A 25,296-nucleotide genomic window follows, 5' to 3' on the forward strand; every position below is an offset into this window, starting at 1 on the left:
AATGACAACAAACGCTAACCAGTGAAAGCTCCTGATAACATTATTTCTTATTTTAGGTGGCAACACTGTTCAAATAGAATCATATATTGCTGAATATATATGTATCAATGTATGCAATATAAAATACTATTCAGCATAATTTAAGTAGACGTCAAACGTTGTTTGCTGTTGCATAAAATAAAATTTTTGGGAGCTGGCACCACTGCACAGTGGTCCACGAACCAGATTTATGAGGAAAGATGCATTCAGCGCCTTCAAATGAGTTTTTAGGCAAATATGGTCTTCTACAAAGTTGTCTCTAATAATAAGGACCTCTTTAAAATGTGTATGAAAATTAGGGTGGTCCACATTTTCAAAGAAATTGGGAACTAAACTTTTTATTTGCAAGAATAACTGTAAACATTCTTCGGAAAAGTTGTATATCTATCAATTTTGAACAAGTTTGCTGAAGACACTTTTTATATAGCTTAAAAATTGACCGATCTAGAGGTATTTTTCTGAATAAGCAAAGGGTTGTTCAAGGAAAACCGGTTTTCTGGCGTTAACTTTTTCAGTTTCGATTTTTCATCAAAGTCGCCCAAGAAACACTTGTAGAGCATTTGAAGACGCTTGAGATGGTCGTTATTTCTTTTGGTTCAAAAGTTACAGGCATTTTTTTTTAAACCATAGTTTTTTTTTTAAAGAGGGTTTATGATGGGTTGGGGCAAACATAAAGAATATCTTTTGCCCGCATTCAAAAGAAGAAATGATGTTATAAAACATATAAAAAAATTAGAGGGGTGTTGATGATTAACCTGGGCTTGTTAGGGGAATATCTGTAAATAAAAGAAAATCGGGTTAAGTACGGTTCCTTTGAATTCCACTAAGAATTTGCATCCTTTGACAGATACGTATTTCGACCTCAACTGTAAGGTCGTCTTCAGTGTTTTGTACTTGACTCGAGTCATTAGGCTGGGTCAATAAGGTCGATTTTTTTTGGAACAAGGCTAAGAGACGAACCAGCCAAGGGCTGAAAGTCTCTCTAATAAAGACAAATCAATCAATCAATGGAACAAGGCTTAAGGCATCCCGGAAATACTCCGGCAAGCCCCTGAAGGAATGTCGAGACGAAGCACTGGATAAATTAACAAAAAAGCATGATGGGAAGAATACCTGAAGGCTTACCGGAAGGTTTCAGGACTCAGAAAAAAAAAACTGAAAGTATCAGGACTCTGAAGATTCCGTAGAAGAATAATGAGAAATCTCTGAGTAACCTTTGCAGGAATCCTGAAAAGAACCCCCGGAGAATGAATCTACAAAAAAACAACTTAACAATTGTTTGTTAATTATGTTAGATTAAGTAAAACGTTAGTTTATAGTTTATAGTTTATATTCGTTTATTATTCTCAGCCATTCAAATAGTAGTTGTTTTGTTATTTTAATTGTTGTGTTGCCTGTCGGGCTGTCCACTACCAGGTAAGCGGAGGATAACTAAAAAAAAAATCTTCGGAGAAATTTTGGAAGTAGTCCATGGAAATAGATTTCTGCTTGAATCACGGGAATCCTTTAGAGGCACAAAAGAGGTAATGTTGGAGGAAATCTGAAAAACATTCCAGGTGGTTCCGGAGAAAATATTTCAAGAATTCTCAAGAAAGGAATCCTTGAAAAAATTCATGGAGGAATCTCCAAAAAAAACTATCCTGAAAAATTGGATGATTTCCGGGAAGAATCGTTATAGAACTTTCGGGAAGAATCCCTTGCAGGAATGCTGAGAGAGTTTTCGATAATGTGAAGAATTAGCCTAAGGTAAAATTCACGAATAAAAAAAATCGATAATGCTCTAGAAATGTCCCAAGCTATCCCAGGAGTAATCAATGAAAAAAATTCTGAAAACAATCCTCGAGGAATTCTTGAAATAATAAAAATCAAGGTCATGGATTGAATTTCAGAAAAAAAAAACAATCGAGAATATCTGGAGCAAATCATGAATGAATCTCAGAAAAAATCCTAGTCATAAATCCGTAGAGAGACATTCACGAAACGCGACGCGAGATAAGACACGACACTTATGGTTCTTACAATCGTCAAAATAATTAAAAAAAAAGTGTGAAGTTCACCGACAAGGGTTACATGTTGTCCACAAAAGTGAGAACACTCTGCGTGACCTGCTTTGCAACCTCAAAGATAAGGTTCCACCTGACGAGCAGTCTGGCATATACCAGATTCCCTGCAAAGACTGTCCGGCGGTTTACATTGGACAAACCCGCCGGAAAGTCAAAGTCCGCATAAGGGAACATAAGAACGCAGTGGCATCTAAGAAAAGCAACGAATCGAGCGTGGCGGCTCATACGGTGAAAACCGACCACGAAGTAGATTGGGGAAGTGCGAAGCTCGTAAAAACTGTGAGGAAAGCTTCCCACTTAAACGCATGGGAGTCAATGTTTATCAGCAATGCCCAAAAACCGCTGATGAATGAAGACGATCCTCCCATCATGTCGAGTCTATTCGATCTCGTCGACACGAACCACCAGCAGCAGCAGTAGTAGCATTCTCTCTCTCTCCAAACTTGAACAACGCAATCAGTCGGACATTGTCCCGTAGATGGGCTGTATCGAGCCCGAAACCGGTCGGCATTAAGGTAATTTTTTAATTATTTTGACGATTGTAAGAACCATAAGTGTCGTGTCTTATCTCGCGTCGCGTTTCGTGAATGTCGTGTTTGTTCTTACGTTAGCACTAAGTACACAAATTGAAAGCGTAGAGAGACAATCCAAAGAGAATTCCTAGACTAATTCCATTAGACCCCGAAAATAATTATTGATGAATTTTTAGAAGGAATACATAAAATAATATTTAAAAAAAAACTGAAGAGAAACCATGAACGAATATCTTTAAAAATAATGGAAAAATCGCGGTTCCCTGGTGAAACCCTCTAAGTTTAATACTGTGAAAGTGCTCATAAAACACAAAGCGAAGAGCAGGATTTGCACAAGTCGGTATGTTACGCCAAGAAGAAAAAACATCCTGAAGTATCCCATAAGGAATTAACGGAGAAATCACTGAGAAAATCCCTACAAAAATTCTAAGAGAAATCCCTGGAGGAGCCGCTGCAGAATAAACAATATTATGGAGAATGCCCGTAAATTACGAGGAGAGTATGGGTGCGTACATAAAAGTGTGACGATCCATGCAAATATTGTGGAGGTCCAATAAAAAAGTGTAACAATTTGTATGTTTGAGTGATATAAGTAATGGACGCCACCCTGTCAGGCATGTCAGTTAAGCATACTACTTTGACTATTGAGCTCAAACTGCTTTCAATTAATGATAAAGTTCAAATATGGCCATATGCGTGCATGCCTCCATTTAGGCGCATGTAAAATGTACGCATATCGCCTCCACTTTAACATCCTATGTAACATCTTATACGATCACTGGTTGACTGGGCCATAAAAGGTTATAAACAAACAAACAAACTATCCCTGTTCCACCACCCCAAAATTCACAAGGGGGTGAAAAATCAGGACATTACTCTATTGCCGCAAATCTCTGATGAAAATACTTTCAGTTACTTTTTGCTGATAACCTGGAAATGTCAATGGTTTAGTTTTAATCATAATTTACAATAGGCTAGAGTCAAAGCACATTCGACCGGGTGGCATTTGGACAAATGGCATTCGGCCAAACAGAGAAGATTAAAATATTACGTCCATCGTTTTTCGGGTTTCCCAGACGATATGGGTGATAGTCGTTGAAACGGCGTTCCAGCCAAACTCATCCCTACACATCCTCTGGACCAAGTTGTCCGGGTTTGTGTCCTCCCCGCATGTGGCAAGCATGCGGTCACGCATTGTGCGAAAACGCGGGCACACGAACAAAACGTGTTCCGCCGTTTCCTCTAAACCATTGCACACTGGGCATTTGGGAGAATCCGCATGCCCAAAACGGTGTAGATACTGTCGGAAGCAACCATGACCTGTAAGGACCTGTGTCAGGTGGAATGTAACTTCCCCATGGCGCCTATTAATCCAACTATCTACCATCGGTATCAACCTATGGGTCCACCTTCCTTTGGTGGAACTGTCCCACGCGCGCTGCCATTTGACCATAGAGGCCATCCTGGCAGTCCTGCGTATGCCTCTTGTGCTGCGCATTTCGAAGCACTCCATGTCCTCACTGATAAGAATGCTGATAGGTACCATACCAATAATGACGCAGAGAGCGTCGTGTGACACGGTACGGTATGCGCTCGCAACCCTCAGGCACATAAGCCTGTAAGTACTTTCCAGCTTCCGTCTGTAGTATTTAGTACTTAGCGCGGTGCCCCACGCCGGGCCGCCATACCTAAGTATGGACGTAGCAACACTAGCCAGAAGCTTGCGCTTACTGGCGTACACCGCTGAGCTATTGGACATCATCCGGGACAGTGCCGCAATAGCTGTCGAGGCTCTTTTACAGGCATAATCGACGTGGCTACCGAAGGTAAGCTTATCGTTGATCATCACGCCCATGTGTTTGACGGAGCGCTTTGACAGGATAGTGCACTCTCCTACACTGATCTCCGTCTGCTGCTCCGACTTCCGGTTGTTAACAACCGTCACCTCTGTCTTGTGGTGAGCCAGCTCCAGTTTCCTGGACCGCATCCACGCCTCCACAACCATGATCGAGTGGTTGGTAGTCAACTTTACCTCCTCGATCGTTTCACCGTAGACTTCGAGCGTAATGTCGTCGGCAAATCCGACAATCTCCACTCCCACTGGGTACTCTAACCTCAACACCTCGTCGTACATGACATTCCATAACACCGGACCCATGATGGAACTTTGCGGGACTCCTGAGGTTATGTGAAAGCACTTCCGACCCACCTCCGTGTCGTAGACTAGTACACGATTCTGAAAGTAACTTCCGAGAATCTTGTACAGGTACTCCGGTATCCCCAGACGCAAGAGCGCATCGCCAATAGCAGACCAGCTGGCGCTATTAAACGCATTCCTTACATCCAGAGTCATTACCGCGCAAAAGCGAATTCCTCTCCTCTTAGGCTCGAGTGCTTTCTCGGCGGTTTTTGTAACCGACAAGATAGCGTCTACGGTGGACCTCCCCTTCCGGAAGCCGTACTGGTTGCTCGAAAGACCATTTTCGCCCTCGGTAAACCTCAACATTCTATTGAGGATGATCTTTTCGAGCACCTTCCCCGCCGTGTCAATCAAGCATATTGGTCTATATGCCGACGGGTCTCCGGGTGGTTTCCCCGCCTTTGGCAATAGTACCAGGCTCTGCCTCTTCCAAGCTTCTGGGAAAACTCCCTCGTCCAGGCATTTCTGCATAGCAGACCTGAACATCTCGGGAGCCTCTGCAATAGCTACTTTTAAGGCCATGCTCGGAACTACGTCCGGACCTGGGGCCTTACCTACGCTAAGGGACTTAGCTATCCCCTCAAGTTCCACATCTGTGACCCTCTCCTCATCGCCAGCCCCAGTCCCCGGCTGTCCTACGAAAGGCCAAGGACTAGGATCATGACGCGGAAAAAGTCCTCCAATGATCCCCTCCAACATCTCTGGAGATTGCTCTGTGGGAGCCATCACACCTCTCGTCTTGGCCATGACGATCCCGTAGGCATCACCCCACGGGTTCGTATTGGCACTCTGACAGAGACCCTCAAAGCAGGCTTTTTTGCTTGCTCTTATCTCGGTCTTGAGCGCGGCTTTTGCAGCGGCGAACACCACCCGCCGTTCGTTTCGCTCTTCCTCTGATCGTGCTCGCTGCATCCGCCGCCTAGCCCGTAGGCAGGCGCGGCGCAGGTTCGCAATCGCGTCGGTCCACCAGTAAGCTGGTGGCCTCCCATTTCTAGGGTGGACTCGCCTAGGCATGGTCGCATCACACGCACGTGAGAGCACCGCTATCAGCTCGTCGCCATCTAAACCGATTAAGTTTCGCTCACGGCGGAGCACCACCTTAAATACCTCTTCTTCTATCCGCTGTCTGCTGTTGTTGTAGTCGATACTGTAGCGAACCGCCGGGTGGTCGCTGTGAGTGTAGTCATCATCTACTCTCCAATTCGAACTACTTGTTAGGCCATGACTACAAAAGGTCACGTTAATAATTGACTCCGCTCCGTTTCGACTAAAGGTATTCTTGGTACCGACATTAGCCAAGTCGACATCTAGCAGGATCTGCAAAACTTGCATTTAATTAGCACTTATGGCGCTATACGGCAGATTAGCATTAAATGACCTGCAGTAAAGGCGCATATTGTGCTGAATAAACGCAATATTAACTGCTTATTGGTTACCTGGGTATTGCTCACATAAATACAGCAGTGCGAATATAGATTTGGATTACTGCCTAGTCGCTGTATGCATGCGCTCAAAACATTCGACGTTTATTACCACGCGTAGAAGTCGAACGCCGCGGCTCAGCATTGGCAGCTGCGTAATGTAAAAGTGGCTCAAGACTACGCACAGCACAGTGTATAATAACGCCTACAAGTTATGCAACCAAAGCGTGCTGTGCCGCTTGCCCTTATTCACCTTATTCACCACACAATCTATCACCTTACGAACACTATAAATAACGCCCTATCCATGGATCGCATTACCGACCCAACGGTGACTCCCAGATCTCCCATCCTTTCCATCTAACGAATACCCCAGTCCGTGCTGGTTGTGGGGATGCAGAGGTGATCTCGGTCTTTAGTAGCACCAACCAGCACACTCTTACATTCCTTTCCCCGTTATTGATCCAAAATGTATGAATTGCTTAAATTGCACTTTGAGAATAAGTGGAGTGTCTCAGCCCTTATTCATTTGGATCTCAGTGCAATTGGTACCAGCTCAGATCAATCACGGAGGAGCAACCATTGACATGTGTAGTTACCCAACTAACCAGTAAGCATTTAAAATAGCACTCTTTCAGCATTATAGTTGCCTTTACGACAAGGCGTTTAATGCTAATTAGCCGTATATACGCTGTTGGGGAACCGGGGAATTACCTCCTTCGACTTGGTTGGGGTGGCTCTCCAACACTCGGCCAGATGTTGTTGATTGGGATGTCGTCGGTGTTGAGAGGGGCGAACTATTCGCCTTATCCTTTGGGCAGCATAGATCCTTCCCTTCACTTATTAAAAACACTCGCGGTCACATTAGAACACAATATATTTACGGAAAACACAAACTACACGGATTACATTTATTTTCGCTTAAACTCTAACATTGAATTCTTAATACTAGACAGAAAACGTTACAATAAAACGGCCATGCGAAGGCCCCTGTCAGCGCGCCTGCGTTCGGTTGGAGGTTTGAGTATGACTGATTCGAGTACGACTATCAACACTATAATATACCGAAGTCAGATCCACGATATAGAAGTTCTCACCCAAATACGACCTATCTCCTAGCAACATACCATCCACAGCAAAATTATATACACCGTTCTCCAACGATCTCCCAAATAAAACATCTCTCTCAGCACCGAAGCAGGTAGATATTGATGGTTGTTTATCATGCCAGCATCCTCGATCTACTACCCGTTGCCTCTGGTCTAACTGGTGTCTTGACCATCAGTTAATGTATTGTTCTGCCGAATCAACAGACCGCAGTTAATTCGAGGTTGGGTTCAGGGTTGTAGCTCGTGGGGGGGGGGGGGGGAAGATGGTCCACAACATACGCCTTTAGTGCTACTCCACAGCAGGATTTGGCAAAATAACGGGCTGTCTAAGTGCTACTCCTTCAGGAACGTCGTGACAAAATGTCAAAGAAGCGTAACGGCAGTATCGCCTCGTCGAACAAAACAAAACCAAAAATAGATTTACGTCTGCTTCGCGGTCTCTCAGCCCGCTTCTCCGCTTCCTCGTCCTTCCACTCTCCAGCTGGTGATAGGTGGTACTTTTTGCTTGTTTTATTAGTGATATGGGTTCGAACTTAGGATCCGAAGATACTTCTCAACCTGTTGCTACTGCTCCACGATGCTACAGCTGTGCCGATGTCGTGCGTTGAATTTATCCCCAATATAAAGAATGCTACGAAAACAGCTTCAGTTCGAACACCCCAAACTTGTTTTCAAAAAGATATTCCGTTGTGTGTAGAGCATTTTCATTTATTTTTCGATCTGCAGCATATGATTTTCTCTTCCCCTTTGGAACAATCTTATGATCCGCCCTAGGATCCGCCAAACCATCACCCTATGCAGCATCAGCGCACATTTTCCGACGAAATCATAATTAGTCATTTTTTTATGGCCAAGTTCCATCAAACCCAGCTGCCGCAATGTTTGCTTCTGAGCTCATGGGTTGGTGAGGAAAAAACGAAGAAGCAAATCAGATGCACAAATTTGTAAACAGAAGCATAGGTCATGTGAAAGAGAGACAACATGCGGTGTGAAATGCATAACATATCTCCCAACCTTTTTGCTCTTAACATTTAAAGAGCAGTTGGGAAGCATTCTGATTGCTTCCGAACGGAAACATCTCAAGCAGTCGAAATGCTAATTAACAGCCTAAAGCTTTTGAGCAGCACAGCTTATGCTATTTCAAGGCAATTATGCATTCGAACTGCTTATGTAGGGCATCAAGCATCTTAAATGCATAATACGGACTGCTGTAAGGCTTATTTAAATGCTTAGTGGTTACCTGAGTAGATTTGATCGTTTTTGATCGTTGATCGGAAGGTGTTGCGTACCATCTACGGAGGAGTGCAGATGGCAGACGGGACTGGGACTGGCGAATGAACCACGAGCTGCTGAGAAAACCAATCATCGTCCATACCGCGAAATTCAGGAGGCTACGGTGGACGGGTATCGTCATCAGGATATCGGATAGCAACCCGATTAAAATAGTTCTCGAGACCCATCTGACCGGTACAAGAAGACGTGGTGCGCAGCGAGCTAGGTGGGTCGATCAAGTTTGATAAGCAATAAACACTTCCTTAAAATAAACAGCATTACTTACTAATTCGCGTATAAGTGGAGGAAGATCTGCGGGCCCTCCGCAAAGTGCGGAACTGGAGACGCACAGCCACGAAACGAGTCGAATGGAGACAACTCCTACGTACATCAGAGGACACTCAGCCCTTAGTCTGCCGGTAAGGTATGTACCTACCCCCGAGATAGTTTAGAGATAGATCAGCGACCTTGGAAAGCCATTCTAATCCAGTGCAGCAAATAAGTGTCCTTTTCAGGTTAGCGGTGGAATGATAGACAAGATAGCCAAGCTTCGGTACCAAGACTAGAAGGGCTTCAGGTCACGGCCACGGAAGTCTTATGGAGCGGATAACAACCACCTTTTTTCCTAGGGTCAATTCTTCGCTTTGGAATTCTGAAGTAGCTGCACTGCCTAAAGCTACCGTCAAAGCAGGATTTGTTCATTCCAGTTGCGTGCTCCATACGCCATTGTCGTTGATGACCCGGTGAGCAATCGGATGACGATGCATTCGAAGTGAGTGGATTTTTATCGTTGATTATATGAGGTTCGTGTCTACCACGTACAGGTTAAGATGACAAAAAAAAAAAAACACATAAAAAAGAATGACGGCTCGAACGTTATTCGCTCACAACGTGGGATCAGAGCGTGCTTTTTACATCGACGCGACGGAAAACAGCCCGGACAGTAATTGGAATCAGGATTATTGAGCTCGTAGGGAAGTTTTAAATCCGATTGAATTATTTGCAATTCGTGGATGCGAAGTTGATACAAATCTGATTTTTGCTTAGGGGCTGTCCATAAACCACGTGGTCATTTTTTTTGGGACTTTTCAACCCCCCCCCCCGTGGTCATTAGTCCATACAAAAATTGTTATTGGTCCATACAAAATGATCATTGGCCGAACCCCCCCCATGACCACGTGGTTTATGGACAGCCCCTTACGGTGACATGGAACAGTTTAACACATAATATGTAGCATGAGTTTCATTCATTATAGAAAATAAGTTTACCGTTTTAATATATTACACGTACGAATGAGTACTTCAACGCAACCATACCAAAATTTTACTGCTTACCAAGAAAATCTACAATCTTAAAAATTTCGAATCAAAAAACTTACCATTCACGTGCACGGTGGCATTGACGGACGCGTTTCCAATGGCGTTCCCGGCATAGCAGCTGTACACTCCGCCATCATCCAGCGAGGCCACCGGCAGAATCAGCGACCCATTTCCGAACAGTTTGATGCGGCCGTTCTGGATGTTTTGATTATTGAACTTCCATAAAATGCTCGGCGTGGGTGCCCCTGGGGAAAGATAAACAGAGGAGGAACGAAAAAAATGAGACGATTCTCAATTACTTGATCGATGAAAAGCTAAGTCTTCTTCTTCTTGTTTATTTTGGTGTAACGTCCCAACTGGGACAAAGCCTTAACTGTGTGCAAACATCATTTCATAAAATAACGTAAAAATTAATAGTTAATCTCTAGGACCCTGTCAGAACTCACCCGAAACGACACAGTGCAGCACCAACGGTTGACCCTCGGCCAGATCCAGCTCGACCGGCGGAGCCTGGATGAATTTCGGTGCCTCCGCCTCGGTTTCGATGACCTCGTTATTGACAACCATCTGGGCCTGGCGGGAGTGGACCTCGCCCATGTTGTTCTTGGCCATGCACTCGTAGTGGCCGGCATCGGTGGCGCTGACCTCGTCTATCCGCAGGGACCCATCCGGCAGCACGTTGATCCGCGTATCGTCCGAGTGGATCTCGTTCGCATTCAGCATCCACACAATTTCCGGCCGGGGGTCGCCGACGGCTTTGCAGCTGAACACGGCCGTCTGACCGTAGCTTATCTCGATGTCCCTCGGTTCGGTCACAATCTCCGGTTTGGCTGCGGGAGGAAAAAGAACGCGAAACACAGGAAGGTGATATTGAGCGAGAGAGTGAGATATTGCGTACTCGAAGAACGTAGGGGTGGGTGGGGTGATATGAGCTATATAAGAAAAGTGGCCTAACTCAAACCATGGGCTTAATAAGAGCAGGTAATCCCAAGAACCCGTCACTTTATCGTCCCTCCCAAGAAAGTTTTTATGGTTTGATGCACGAAGTCACATTAGGGAGCATCTACTAATGCACTGATAAAGAGAGTTCAACTGTTGCGATATATAGAGCAATAAATTTCGGCACTGCAGTCTTGAGGAATTAAAACGAAAGTTTTACTCAACGTTTCGACTCGTGTTAGAGTCTTCTTCAGGGGAGAATTATCCCCTGAACATGACTCTCACACAAGGCGAAAAGTTGGAAAAAATCTAAAAATTTCACGTTTAATTTAACGTTTTAATTTCCCCAGACTGCAGTGCCGAAATTAGTAGCTCTATTAATGACGTAGCATATTTAGTCGTTTTTGAACCCCATTTAGTTGTCCATGTGTTAATGTTTTCCCACACCTGATGCATGGTTCGTAGTAAAATCAGTGACTTCCGCTCTCCTTAAATTGCTTCGTAACTTATGGACGCTCCATTAGTAATAATGCATCTTTGCAAAAGAATATTAAAGCGGAATAATACTGATAGTTCTTGGCAGAAAACTTGGGAAAGAACCTTACTAAACATAGGTAGTTTTACACATTTCTAGGAGACTTACTAGCAAATTGCTGACAAAGAATCTGGAGAAATATTCCAAACAAATTTTAGTATTTGTAGGGGGATTAGGCGCATAATGGACACCCTAAGCAAATGAGTAAGTTAGACCTGTATAACGAAGAAAAACTTAACATATTATCAGTTGGCTTACAACTTTAACTTGTTTCCTACGTATTTCAATCATTTACAGCAGGTAGAATATCTTTATTGTGAAGAAATAACGAATTTTAAATCGTGTGTTTTTTAGGGCCGGCAGGAAAGGTACGGGGCGAAATGGACACCCATCGGGGCATAATGGACACCCCTGCATATTATATGCTAATTGTTTGATTACATCGATCAGTTAAGTAATCTGCCTACGGAGATCAATGCCACAGATATAAAACTCCATCTTAGACGAGTTTCCATAACATCAAAGTTAATTAAATAAACTTTAGGCTAAAATAATCGGATTGATTTTTTTCCAAACTCTCTAAAACGCCTAACAGTATGCAATGCGCATACATCCATTCGTAATTGCCGGTGTTCATTTCGCCCCGAATCGACTACAACATTAAAATTGCTATTTTAAGTAAATTCTGATCGAAAAATACAACACTTCATCCATTGCTAAATCTCCGTATACATTTAGATAAGGAGTGTATCGTAAAGTAGTTGAAAATGTTTAAAATAGCCTCAAAAATAGTTTAATACAACTTTTAAGTAATTTTATTTTTGGAGATACTGTATAAATCCTTGAAAAAAGAAATGGCTTTTATGATTTTCTTAAAATGTTCTTTTAACTGGGTTTTTAACCTAGATTACTGAACGCATGTTTTTAAATTTTTGCACACCTCCTAAAAAAATGAAATTGCGAAAAAAGTTCGATAATGTTCGAAAATTGTTTACTTTTTTGTGCAAACATAATCAGCTCCAGAATCCTCATGATATAGGCAAATTATTTTTTTTAAAGAAAAATCTCGACTGCATTTAAGCGCAATTCTTTAAAATGAAAAAAGGCAATTTTTGAGGAACTTCTTTTTTTTTATGCTCCTCCAAATCATGTTTACGCAAATAAAAAATACATTAAATGAAAACTTCGCATTTTTTTAAATAGGGAATATTTTTTAATTTATGGACGAGTAAGTTAGAGCAAAAAAAAGGATTTTATAACCTTTTAAGATATTAAAAGCAGAACTTCAAAGTTTGACCACAAAATAGACTTTTTTTGGAGTGGACCCATTTTGTAGATATAGGAGATTTTTCTATCGAAAATATGGTTTTTAAAAGTCTGTGTTGCATGATATGTTATGTGTACATAACTCTTAACAAGCATCAATATTTTCCAGATTTTTTATGGTACAAATTGTACTCGCTACAGATTTTTGAAATGTTGAAAAAATCTTAACAAAATTGCATTTTGTGCAGATTTTTATTTTGTGAGGTGTATTCATTTAACCATATTTTCAATAATACTAAACATTTTCCAAATTTTTCAAAAGACCAACCCAGCTTCGAGATAGAGCATTCTGAACATTTTCAACTACTTTCCGATACACTCCTTAAGGTAACAATTCACTTGTTTTAATGGTGGACACACTCCAACACTCGTAATACCTTATTTGCTGCTGCTTCGAAATTATAAGAATTTCACCATATGAAAAACATATTTCAATTTCAATGATATTTTGGTTATTTTGGAGCAATATAAATGGTTCTTTTGAAAAGTAGAATCACGACTTGTTCCTTTACACTTATGCATTAAAAGTTCAACATAAAAGTCAACGGTTTCGCCAAAAACAGGGGTGTCCATTTCGCCCCGGGTGTCCATTATGCCCCTAATCCCCCTAGATAAAAAAAGTAAAAATACATTAAAGATGTTGGATTCATTTTTCTTAAATTGAACCATCTTCATATAACTACCAAAACTACTAGCCAAAAGGGATTATCCCAAGTAACATTTTAGGTTTTGTTCGGATCTATAAGAGATCTTCATAACCAATTTTATAAAACTTGCAATAAAACTGATTTATACACCAAAACCTCTTGATAACCTCTTTAAGAGCATCTTCCGGCTAAGTAGACCACTCTCGGAGAGGTTTAGCAAACCACATTAAGAGTAGCAATAAACTCGTTTTGAAACCTAGCTGAAAAATGTTCCATTCTCGTTTGTTGTTGTTTTTTTTTTCAACAAAAACTATGACACCTCAAGATGCAGAGAAGCTTCTGCGATGGCACGTAAAGTTCAGGAGAATACATCATTCGTAAGTGGAAAGCGATCATTTCAAAGTATTGTTCGTGCAGTTGAAAATCGGAATTTTTGACACGCGAAAATCGATTTTTCTCCTGAACCGTGTGTCGGACGTACGTCGGGCACGGTGCGCTGGATAGAGGGCCAGGTCCGCTGTCCAGCGCACTAGGTCCGATGTTAGGTTTCACGTATGGATTATGTAAACATTTGATTGTCGGGTGTGGGGAAACTTCGGGTTTCAACCGCGACGACAATAATATTTCAGTAGTTATTGTGCTGGTAGGCTTATGCGTATTCGAATTTACCGTGAATATTGGGGGTGCAGAATCATAAAATTAATGCGCTTCGAAAATAGTGAATATTATCATCTTGGCATGAAATAAATCAATTTTTGAATTTAGTAAAACAATCTCGAATCATAAGAAAACTCAGCAGAGAGAGTTTATTTATGTGAGCATGTTTTGAAGCTAATTATTCAATATGGCGACGACCATAATCAGCAAAAATAAAACGAAAGCAAGTTTACTTTTATGATGACCGCAATAAACCTAGCAGTGTCGTAGTTTCTGCTTTTCCACCAACAGATGTCGTTACTAATCGAACGGATCGCCATCTGTTGAGAGTTTTAACAGTTTAATTGCGGTAATAATGATTGCCAAAAGGTTTACATATCGGAAAGTTTTGTTTACTCTTAAAATATGTCTTTATGAATATCTTCAAGTATACTATAAAACATTTTATCAATGGTTTTCATAAAAGCAGTCATAAAACTGTGAGTTTTAATTATTGCTGTAATAAAACCTTAATAAAAATCAAACAAAACCAATCTGCAATGGAATTGTTACTTGGGATGTCAATTAGAGTGCTCCCGTACAGTTATGCCGTCGAGGTTACCCCGAGTTACTCACTGAATAACCAGTACTTCAGATCAAAAAATGTTCCAAGTTATTGGGATTTTTTGCGCCTTCTAGAATTTGAGAAGAATAATCTGTATGAATATTTTTTTTTCAAGAAATCTTCAGGCACCCCACTTCAGATATTTCTCCAAGGATTCGTGCATGGGTTTTTATTTTCGAAAAATCCACAAAGAATTCGATTGAGAGTTCTCTACAGAGATAACTTCTACTTCTATGAGTACTTATGATTACTCCAGAAAATTTTCCGTTTCGATTTTCGGCATGGATTGCTCCAGAAATGTTTCCATGAATTTCATCAGAAATAGAAAAACATTATATATTTTTGTCTAGATTGGAATACCATTTCGAGAAATACAAATCATACAGTCGAAGAACAGTTTTCCTCAGAAATGCCTCCAAAGATTCCTTCAGAAATTATTCTAGAAATTTCTCAAAAAATTTTTTGAAAGTTTTTCTAGAAAATCATCTATAGACTTGTCTGGAGATTCCACCACTGAGGCTTTTAGAATTCCATTGCATGGATTTCACAAGAATTTTCTTCAGAAATTCTTGGAGAAATTTCCCAAGGGATTCTTCAAGAAAATTTTAAAATTGAATATTTTGTTTCCAGAAATCACACCAGAATTTCTCTTAGAAGTTTCTCTCGAGATATGCCTGTTAAATTTAAGAGCCTTTTTATTCCATCATACATTTCCGCACTTATTTTTCCTTGGATTCTTTGTGAAAATTCTCCAGGGTTATGTTCTCTCAAGATTTACTTTATGGCATTGTTTTGATACGAACTCTACGGATTCCTCCAGAAATTCATCCAGCGATTCCTTCAACAACTCTTCCAAGAATTCTTTAAGAAATATTTTTGGGGATTCTTTTAAAAGCTGCTCTTAGAATTCCTTCTAAAATACTTCCAGGGGTTCCTTCAGTTAGTTTTCTATATCTATTTTAAGAAATACATTCAAACTAGGTATTTTTAATTTTTCCAGAAATTCTACCAGATATTTAAAAAAAATCGTCTAGTATCTCCAGAAAAATTTTCAATAATTTCCTTACAAAATCTACCACTCAATACTTTTAAAGTAGCTCCATAAACCTCTTTTGAAAATCTTTTATGGAGTCCTTCAATAATTTCTCCAGGAATTGTTTCAGAAAATTTTGAATGCAATGCTTCAGAAATTCCTCCAAACATTTCTTCCAGTCAGTGATTCCTTTAAAACTCCTCTAAAGATTCCTTCAGAAGTTTCGCCATGGATTCTCTTAAAAATACTCAGAAATTCATTCGTGGATTCTTTCAAATACCCCTCCACATTTTCTTTCAGAAATTACACCACAGTTTCCTTCAGAAATACCTCTAGCGATTCCTTCTGAAAATGAGAAATTAAGAATTTCTTCTGAGGGTCTTCCACCAGCTGTTCTTTCAGGAATTCTTTCAGGGATTTGTCAATAAATTCTTCCTTATATTAATTCAAATATTCCATCAATGATTTCTTCAAAAGCTTTTCCAAGGATTTCTATAAAAGGTCTTCCATGGACTCCTTTTGAAAATTCTACATACTTTCGGAAACTCCTTCGGTGGTTTTTTTAGAAACTCTTTGAAGGATTTATTTCGATATTCGTACAGTCAAAAATACCTTTTATAATTGTTCCACTAGGGATTCTTTCAGATTATTTGTCTAGAGATTCTTTTAGAAATATCTCCAATTAAACTTTAGTAATCTTTCAAACTCTAGAACTCTTCCTTGAAATTATTTTGATAATCCTTCAGGAATTTCTTGAGAAATTCGTCTATGGGTTTCTTCAGATATTCTTCCAGCGATTCCTTCAAAACATATTTCGAGGATTCTTTCAGAAACGTCTTCAGGAACTCCTTTACAAGCTCTTCTTGGAATCCCTTCTGAAATTCTTCCTGAGATTTTTCAGAAAACCTTTTAGGTATTCCTTTACAAGTTCTACAGAAGCTTCTCCAATCTCTCACATACAAAATCTTCTATTAATTCTTTTCAAAATTGCTTCATAAATTTCATTTGAAAATCTTCCACAAATTACTCCAAAACAGTCTTCAAGGATTCTTCAGGAAAAAAAAATCATGGATTGATTCAAAAATTCCTCCAGTATTGCCTTCACAAATTTTTCTAAAGATTTCTTCAAAAACGTCTCAAGGATTCAGCCAGGAACTCAAAGAAATTCCTCCAAGGATTCTTTCAGAAAACCCTCCAGATTTTTTTTCAGATATTCTTCTAACGATTTCTTCAGAAAATGAGAAATACAGAAATCATTCAAAAATTCCGCAAACGCTTTTTTTAGAATTTCTTTCAGGGAATTCCCAAGAAATTCCTTCAGGGATTTAATAAACAATCCCTCCATTGATTCAACTAGAAATTCCAGGGATTCTTCCAGAAAATCTTCCACAGATTCATTCAAAAAAAAATTGCTCCATGAATTCTCTCAGATATTCCAACAGGGATTGATTCAGATTATTCGTCTAGAGATTCCTTCAGAAATATCACCAATTATTCTTCAAGAATCTTTCAAACCTACTATAGATTTACTCAGTAATTGTTGTTTGGATTCCTTTAGATAATTCCCCATGAATTCTTTCAGAAATCCGTCCAGCGATTCTTATGGAGAGTATTCTACAGATTCCTCCAGAAATTCCTCCATATTACTTACTTTCAGTCCTGGGCACCTACGGTGGTGCAGAGGGCCGAATTGAAAGATCTCCATCCTGGGCGATTGCCAGCCATCCTGTGGCCAGGTCAAATTTCTGTCGACTTGCTTGATTTCGTTGTTGAGGCTCTGGGTCTGACTCCAACGATTCCTGTAAAAGTTCTTTCAATGATACTTTCAGAAATATTCTCAGAGATTGCTTAAGAAGCTCTTTTTGGAAATTCTTCTGCAATTCTTCCTGGAATTTCTTAAGAAATTCTTCTTGGGATTTTTAAGAAACCTTCAAAGGATTTCTTTAAAAGCTCTCCAGAAATTTCTCCAATCACTTCTATACAAAATCTCCAAGGAATCGAAGATTGTTTTCAAAACTTCTTGTATTTTTTTTTAATTTTCCACAGATTCCTTCAAAGATTTCTCTAAGGATTCTTCAGGAAAAAATGTTCACGGATTACTTCAGAAATCCCTCCAGCAAATTCCACTAAAGTTTTCTTCAGAAATGTCTCCAAGGATTCGGCTAGGAACTCATAAAATATCCTCCATGGATTCTTTCAGAAATTCATCCAGAATTTTTCCAATAATTCTTCCAGCATTTTTTTTTTTTCAGAAAATGAGAAATTCAGAATTCATTAAAAAATTACGTCAAAGTTTCCTCCAGAATTTCTTCTAGGAAATTCCCAAGAAAATCCTTCAGGGATTTGATGAAAAATTACTCCACACCTTAGAAATTCTTCCCGAAAATCTTCCACAGATTCCTTTAAAAATTAGTCCAGGAATTCATAAAATTTGCCGAGGTTTCCTTCAGAAACTCCACCAGCGAATCCTTCAGAAAACTATCCTGGGATTCCTTCTGATATTCCTTTAATAATTTCTTCGATTTTTTTTTCCAAGGATTTTTATATAAAGTTTAGCTTTTATTTTTGTTTTTATTCATGTGTATCTTAACTTAATGCTTATTCTACACTCATTCTATAAAAAGTCGTCCTTCCTTCGCAGGGTTCCTTCACAAATGTCCACAGAAATTTCTTCGGAACTTCTTCTAAGAATTCTTTCGTAAATTTCTTCAGGAGTGCATCCAAGGACTTCTGTAGCTATTCCTACAGGCATTCCATCGGAACCTCCTCCAGGAGTTCTATTAGAAATTTTTGCAGGATTTTCTCCAGACCTTATTGAGTGATGTCCTTCAGTAATTCCAGGAAGGATTCTTCCAAGAATTCAGATACCTCTAGAAATCTCTAGGAATTCAGAAAATCTGTTGGGTAGTCTTTAAAAGATTCCTCAAGATTTTTTTTAGGCAATTCTTGTGGACATACATCTAAAATTTATGCTTTTAAATAATCTTCCATTGATTTCTTTAAAAAAAAACACCAATGAAATGCATTTAAAAAATCTTCCCAGGTTCTATCTGCAATTCCTTCGCCTATTTTTTTTCTAAAATTTCTCTGAAGTTTAATTTTTCCAGAGATTATTTTACTAATTCACCCAGTGTTTTCGTCGAAAGTTCCAATAGATATTCCTCCAGCACAGCATTTATCCAAGAATTCCTTTGAACAATCTTCCATTGAGTACTTCGAAAATTGCAGCATTGATAACTTTAGAAAGTCCCCCTTCTTTAACATGTCCAAAGAGTGCTTCAAAAATTTAATTGAGAATTTCTTATGAAATTCCTTCACGTTTTCTATAAAAGTTCTTCCATTTATTCCTTCAGAAATTCTTCCAATGATTATTTCGAACATTTCTCATCCACCGGCTTCTTCAGAAACGTTTCTAGGGATTCCTCAATGAATTCTTACAGGTATTCTCTTACCCCTTTTCAGGAATTCATTCAGAAAATTCTCCAGGGATTCCAATCAAAGTTAATGAAGCAATGCTCCCAGGAATTGCCTGAGATATTTCTCCAGGAATATAGAGGTTTCTTTGGGAATTACCTTTATGTATTTCCTCAGAAATTCCTCTAGGATTACCTCCAAGGATATCTCAAGAAATTTCTCCATAAATTTCTTCAGGAATTCAGTCAGAATTTTTTCCAGGAATATTTCCAAGGAATTTTAAAAACGATGTTTTACAGGATGTTTGGTCATTTGACCAAATGCTGTTTGGCCGAATAACGTTTTTTCGAATTATGAGGAACTTTTTGACATTCCATCTGCCAATATGATCATCAGTAATGTTTCCTTCTTTTAATCATTCGCTGTTCTTTCTAGTTCTTCAATTCAGGGATCATTTGGCATTGAAACTGTTAATATATTTGCAGAAAATTTTCCTTTTTTAATTCATAGGCTATTCTTTCGAGTTGTACAGATGTGAAGAACAGTTGAACGATCGCTTAAGATCATAACTCCTCTTTCGGCCAAAGAGCATTCGACCAAATGACCCGGAACCGTTTTACATGGGTCCATCCATTTGATTTTTTCAGGGACTTCGTGAGAAAGTCGTCCAGAAATTAGACTAATGGATTTCTTATAGAAATGTTCTCAACATTCTTCTAGAAATTCCATCAGGAGTTTCTCAAGGAATTAGTCCAGGTATTCTTTCAAGGATTTCTTCCTTGGATTTTTGTAGGAGTAATACCGAATTCTATAATATTATTTTCAGCCTCATAGAATGTCGTTTCATCCGTGACTGCCTTTCGACCAAATGAGTAATCGACGAGTCGTCCATTCGACAAAATGACATAAGTTACTTCTTCCTAGAATTTCTCCAGGCATTCCTTCAAGACTTCTGATAAGAATTTCTCCTAGAACCGTCCGGGAATTTATTTAAAAATTGTTTCGATTATTCCTACAGGAACTATTAGGAATTTCTCCAATACTTCTGGCAAAAACTCCTTCAAGAATCCCTCCAGAAATTTGGCCAGGTTTTTTATAAACTCCTCTAGGAATACCTCCAGAGCTTTTTCAATGAATATCTTCAGGAATTCTTCCAGAAAATCCTTAAGAAATTCCTCCAGAACTACAGGAATCCCCCCAGGAATTTCTCCGAGAATTCTTCCAGAATTCCCTTTCAAGAATTTCCCCCGAAATACCTCTAAAACATATTTAAAAAATTCCACCAAGTATCTCTTAAGGAATTCCGTGACGAATTTTTTCAGGAATTTCTACAAGAAATCCTAAAGAATACATCCAGGAATTTCTTCAAGTTTTTCTTTAAGAATTTCATGAAGAAATTTCTGGAGAAAATTTTGGAGGAGTTCCTGGAGGGAATTTGTGAAGGAATTGTTAAAAAAAATCCGGGGGTATTTCTTAGAGAAGGATTCCTGGAGTATTTACTGTAAGAATTCATGAAGTAATTTCTGAAGAAATACCTAAAATAATTCCTGAAATATTACCGGGAGGAATACTTAAAGTATTCCCAAGTAAAATACTTGGAGTTATTTTTGGAGGAATTCCTATAGTATTCCCCGGAGTAATTCCTGGAGGATTTCCTGGAATATTTCTTAGAGGAATTCCTGGAGAAGTTGCTGTAGGAATTCCTGCAGTTATTTCTGGAGGAATTCCTAGAATAATTTAGGGAGGAATTCCTAGATGAATATCTGGAATATTTCGTGTAGGAATTCCAGGAGTGTTTCCCGGAATAATTCCTGGAGAATTCCTGGAGAAATGGAGGAATTCATAGAGTAATTCCTGGAGGAATCCTGAATTCCTGGAGTATTTGTTGGAGGAATTCCTGGAGGATTCCCAGAAGGAATCTCCGGATAAATTTCTCGAGGAATTCTAGGAGAATTCTGTTTGGAATTTCTAAAAAATTTTTGGAGGAATTTGTGGGGAAATTCATTAAGGAGTTCTGGACGAATCTCTAGAGAATTTCTTGAAGCTTATATGGGAAGAATTTATGGATGAATCTTTGGAGGAATTAGTTGAGGAATTATTGAAGGAGTTCCATGAAGAATTCCAAACGGCAGCCTTGGAAGAATGTAAATTTCTTGAGAAGTCTCTGAAGTAATTTTTGAATGAATTTGTGATGGAATTCCCAAAAAAATCTGGTTTATCCGTGGCGGAGTTTCTGAAGGAATCCGTATAGGAATCCCTGGAGGAATTCCTAGGGGAATCACTGGAGAAACCCCTGGAGGATTTCCTGGAGGAAATTTGAAGGAATTCAAGGAGCAACCCTTGCAGGAATTCCTGGTGGAATCCCTGTATGATTTCCTTGTGGAATTCCGGGATGAATTTGTGGAGGATACCGTGAAGGAATTTCTGAAGGAATGTCTAGGTGAATTAGCAGTTATTCTTGGAGAAAGCCTTCGGGGTGGATGACCTAGATCACTAAGTGAATGTTGCTAAGTTATCAGAATTGCACTCTGAGGCTCTAAGAGTAGCGTAAATTAGATTCCGCGAGAATTTGCCACAATAAAAGTATTCAAAGATTTACAGATATTGCGACCCATACTTCAAAATACATTGAAGTTCAGCAGACACCCATCTAGTAACACATAGTATACTCGTAATACTATGAGATGCAACAGACACAATCGTGAAAGAATTATGCTGATAAAGTGAAGAGAAACAAGAGTAGAGTCTGTAGATTTTGAAGGTCCTAATTCCAGAATAATTTGGAATGCCTGGAATAACCCCTGAATGTACCAAAAGCATTATAGTTGTGTAATGAGGCTCAATCAGCAGTATAGACTACATTCCACGAATATTTTTGCAATTAAAGCATGATACAGTATGTAGATATCGTAACCCAAACTTCAAAGTGTATTGGAGGCCTTTTGTATTTTACGGAATATCCAACTACCACAATGTCAAGTTGCTCGTAGCATTGCGAGGTTTAATGGACATCAAAGTGACTAAATTTCTTGAACAGAGTGAACACAAATCAAGGTAGATCCAGTAGATCTTAAAAAAATAAATTCCATAGTAGTTTGGATGACCTAGATCACCCAATTCATGAACCATGAATTTTCTAGGGTGCGTTGCGGCTTTTTGAGTACCGTAGACTGTGTTCTGTGATCATTCATCGTGTATAAAATTTGGTTAATGTTAGATTTGTGACACAAACTTCAGAGTAATTTGGAGGCCTTAGAATAGCTCTGGGTTGACATCTTCAACTAACTATGATGGGTATTGATACAGCTTCCGCTCGATAACTGGGCTTTGTCGACAGTCCAGTAAGCGAGCGCCGCTTGATAACTGGACTGAGCTTCCGGAGCCGGAGGCTATTGTTATATTTTGTTTTGTTTACCAATTTGTAAAATGTGAGGTTATATTTCGCTTATTTTTGACAGAAGCAGTCCAGTTAAAGAGCAGTCAGTTATCGAGCGGATGCTGTACATTGCATGTCAAGGATCATAGTCAAAGCTATTGATGATTAGCAAAACAAGGAATTTTGAGCAAAAACATGTAGAATTTTCAAAAAATACAAAAAGCCACGTCTTTTCGGCTACCAGCAAAAGGGGGTAGGGTGCATAGGGGGAAGGTAGCACAACTTAGCACAACTATTCCCCTTGGCTATAAAAAAAGACTCCAGGATAAAATGTTTAAAGACAAAGAACATATTGCATTTCTACCAAAAGAAGATCGACCCGGGTGTTTACGGATCAAGTACTGAGTGCCACGCTCTGGGAAATACCTTCAGGAATGGGAATGGGTCAAAGTTTCTATAGAGAAAAGAATGTTTACATCAATTTTGTCAGAAATTTCCCATGAAATGATCGAGATATTTAGAATTTTGACAAAATGCCACACAAATGTGAACTGAATCTCCCTAAGTTCTGCTACCAGACATTCTACCCAAAAATTTGCCAAGTATTTTTCCAAAAAATCCATTAGAGGTTTAGCTAGATTCTTTTGAGGGTCTTTGTTTTTTTTTTTGTTCTGTAAATATCTCTAGGAGTTTCTTTAGAATTCCCTAAAAAAGTTCTGAAAGGAAATCATTAAAAGTTGCCTATCTACAACAATGTATGTGCCAATGCAAGAATTTAAAATCATAAACGCATTTCACCCCGATTCCCCCAAACTGCGTGTGCGAAAAGATTCGTCCGTAGTTCAGTTGGGGAACGCAATTTGATAAGAATTTCATTAAATGGACTTGCTGTTGGCCAGTCGGTTATATAACTGAACTGAAGGAGGATTGAGAGGATGAATGGTTGCACTAGAACTAGATGAAGGCAAATCCGAGAGGACGCAGAAAGCCGGATCCGAAGTGGATCTTTGTTTCCGGCGGTTTATGTGAATGCAATTAAAGCAGAGGACCATCGAAACTGATACGAACCAGGGGGAGATCTAAATTACTATCTTGATGGTTGGGATAATGGGGTCAATTTCTTTGCTACTACCTCGCCCGCCGGCCCCGAAATGGTTATACGTTTAATGGTGTGCAATTCTGAAATGATTGGCTTTATGCCGTTGTTTGCTCTTGCACACTATTCCAGTCATTTGGCATCGTTTCAGCTAGTTTAAAGATACTCACTGCAATGGAAATCCCCGTCCGTCAGGTCAGCCAGGTTTCTTCGGGCGAGCGTCTCCGGCACGGCACATTGCCCAGTGGCCTGTGCGTTGTGTCCAAGGCCTTGGAACCACTTGCGGAACCACAGCAGCGAGCAGTCGCATTCCAGGGGGTTGTCGTCGAGTCTGAAGCGTCGCAATGCTGGCAGCTCGCCGAAGGCGCCCTCGGGAATCCGCTTAATTTGGTTGCCGTAAAGGAATCTGGAAGTGGTGAAAATGGAGAAGGAAATCAGAAGTTGGTGCGACAATGTTATCTGGAGTTGGGCGGAGTTTGAGATTTGTTCGTGTGGCACAATCTGTGTCGACGACACTGCTGGTTGAACGAAAGACAAAGTAAACTATAATAGTGTGAAAACTATTTATGCTAAGTCTAATTCCCAGTGGGTGGTAATCTTGTTATGTGAGGACTAAAATTGTGTACTTTGTAGCTAGGCAAATTATTTAATAAAATCCAACAGAAGTTCCACTATCAATCATTTCGTATGTTATGTGGAGTAAGCCAACTGGATAAAGCCTGCTTCTCAGCTAAGTGTTCTATGAGCGAGCCCTTCCATTTTTATCAAACTGAGAGCTTCATCTCATTATGTACACCCGAACCTCCATTTAGGTAACGAGTCGGGACTGCCTGAATAGATTTTTTAACTAAATGAATTCACACTGTTGAAAATGCTTTGACATCCATGTGCACAACAGAACATGTGCTCGATGAACAAATTGAGATTTGAATTTTGAAAGGAAATCCACGTACTTCGGTGAGACTCGAACTCACGACTCCCAATTCGCTAGACGGGCGCTTCTATTCCTTCAAGCTACGGAGTCACTCGACTATCTCCGTCGCCAGCAGGCCTAGAACTGAACTCGATTCCACAGTCGCACATGGTTATCTTCTTTTCACAATCCAAACCTCCTTCGGATGGGATTAGATGAACATCTAACATCTTTGGTCAGCCAAAGCAAAATCAAGAAATTGATAAATGAATTCAGTTCATTTTCTCAATGGATTTCAAGGTGGCAAAGAAGTTTGAGAATGGCAAGTGGCCTGCAGATGCAAAGGGAAGGGGGTCAGGCTTTCAGCTGTAAAGGGGAGATGGTCAGAGAGATTTTAAGGGAGTTTAAGGGCGGTTCAGAGGCGTTTTCAGGCGTTTCAGGGCGCTTCAGAAGGTTTCGGAGGGCATTTAGAGGGCTTCGTATGCTCTCAGGTGAACTTCACGGGAGTTTCAGCGGCGTTCCTTTAGGGGGTTACAGAGGTTGTCAGGTGCGTTTCACATGGATTTCATTTGTGTTTCAAGGCGTTTATTGAGGTTTCAGAGAGGTTTTGTGGGGCTTCAGAGGTGAGTTTCACGGGGGTTTTATAGGGAAATCAGAGGCGTTTCAGAATGCGTTCCACGACATTTCAGGAGGTTTCACAGGGATTTTAGGGGGCTTTACAGGCTCTCAGGTGAATTTCACGGAGGTTTTATAGGGGTTTAAGAGGCATTTTAAAGCCTTTCAAGGCGTTTCAGGGCGT

The 25,296-nt window shown here is 40.0% G+C and overlaps 1 protein-coding gene across 2 annotated transcripts in view; it reads right to left on the reverse strand.

Annotated features, from left to right (window-relative positions):
- Positions 1-25,296, reverse strand: part of LOC109399373 (peroxidasin) — a 559,373-nt gene that overhangs the window by 218,553 nt on the left and 315,524 nt on the right. For both annotated transcript variants that reach the window (XM_062853163.1, XM_062853162.1), the window contains exons 4-6: positions 23,755-23,990; positions 10,404-10,787; positions 10,017-10,202 (exon numbers count right to left, since the gene is read on the reverse strand). In XM_062853163.1, the coding sequence (XP_062709147.1) occupies positions 10,017-10,202; positions 10,404-10,787; positions 23,755-23,990 (806 nt within the window). The remainder of the gene's footprint in view (positions 1-10,016; positions 10,203-10,403; positions 10,788-23,754; positions 23,991-25,296) is intronic.

The sequence above is a fragment of the Aedes albopictus genome, chromosome 2 (assembly GCF_035046485.1).
Source record: "Aedes albopictus strain Foshan chromosome 2, AalbF5, whole genome shotgun sequence".
NCBI classification, from domain to species: Eukaryota; Metazoa; Arthropoda; class Insecta; order Diptera; family Culicidae; genus Aedes; species Aedes albopictus.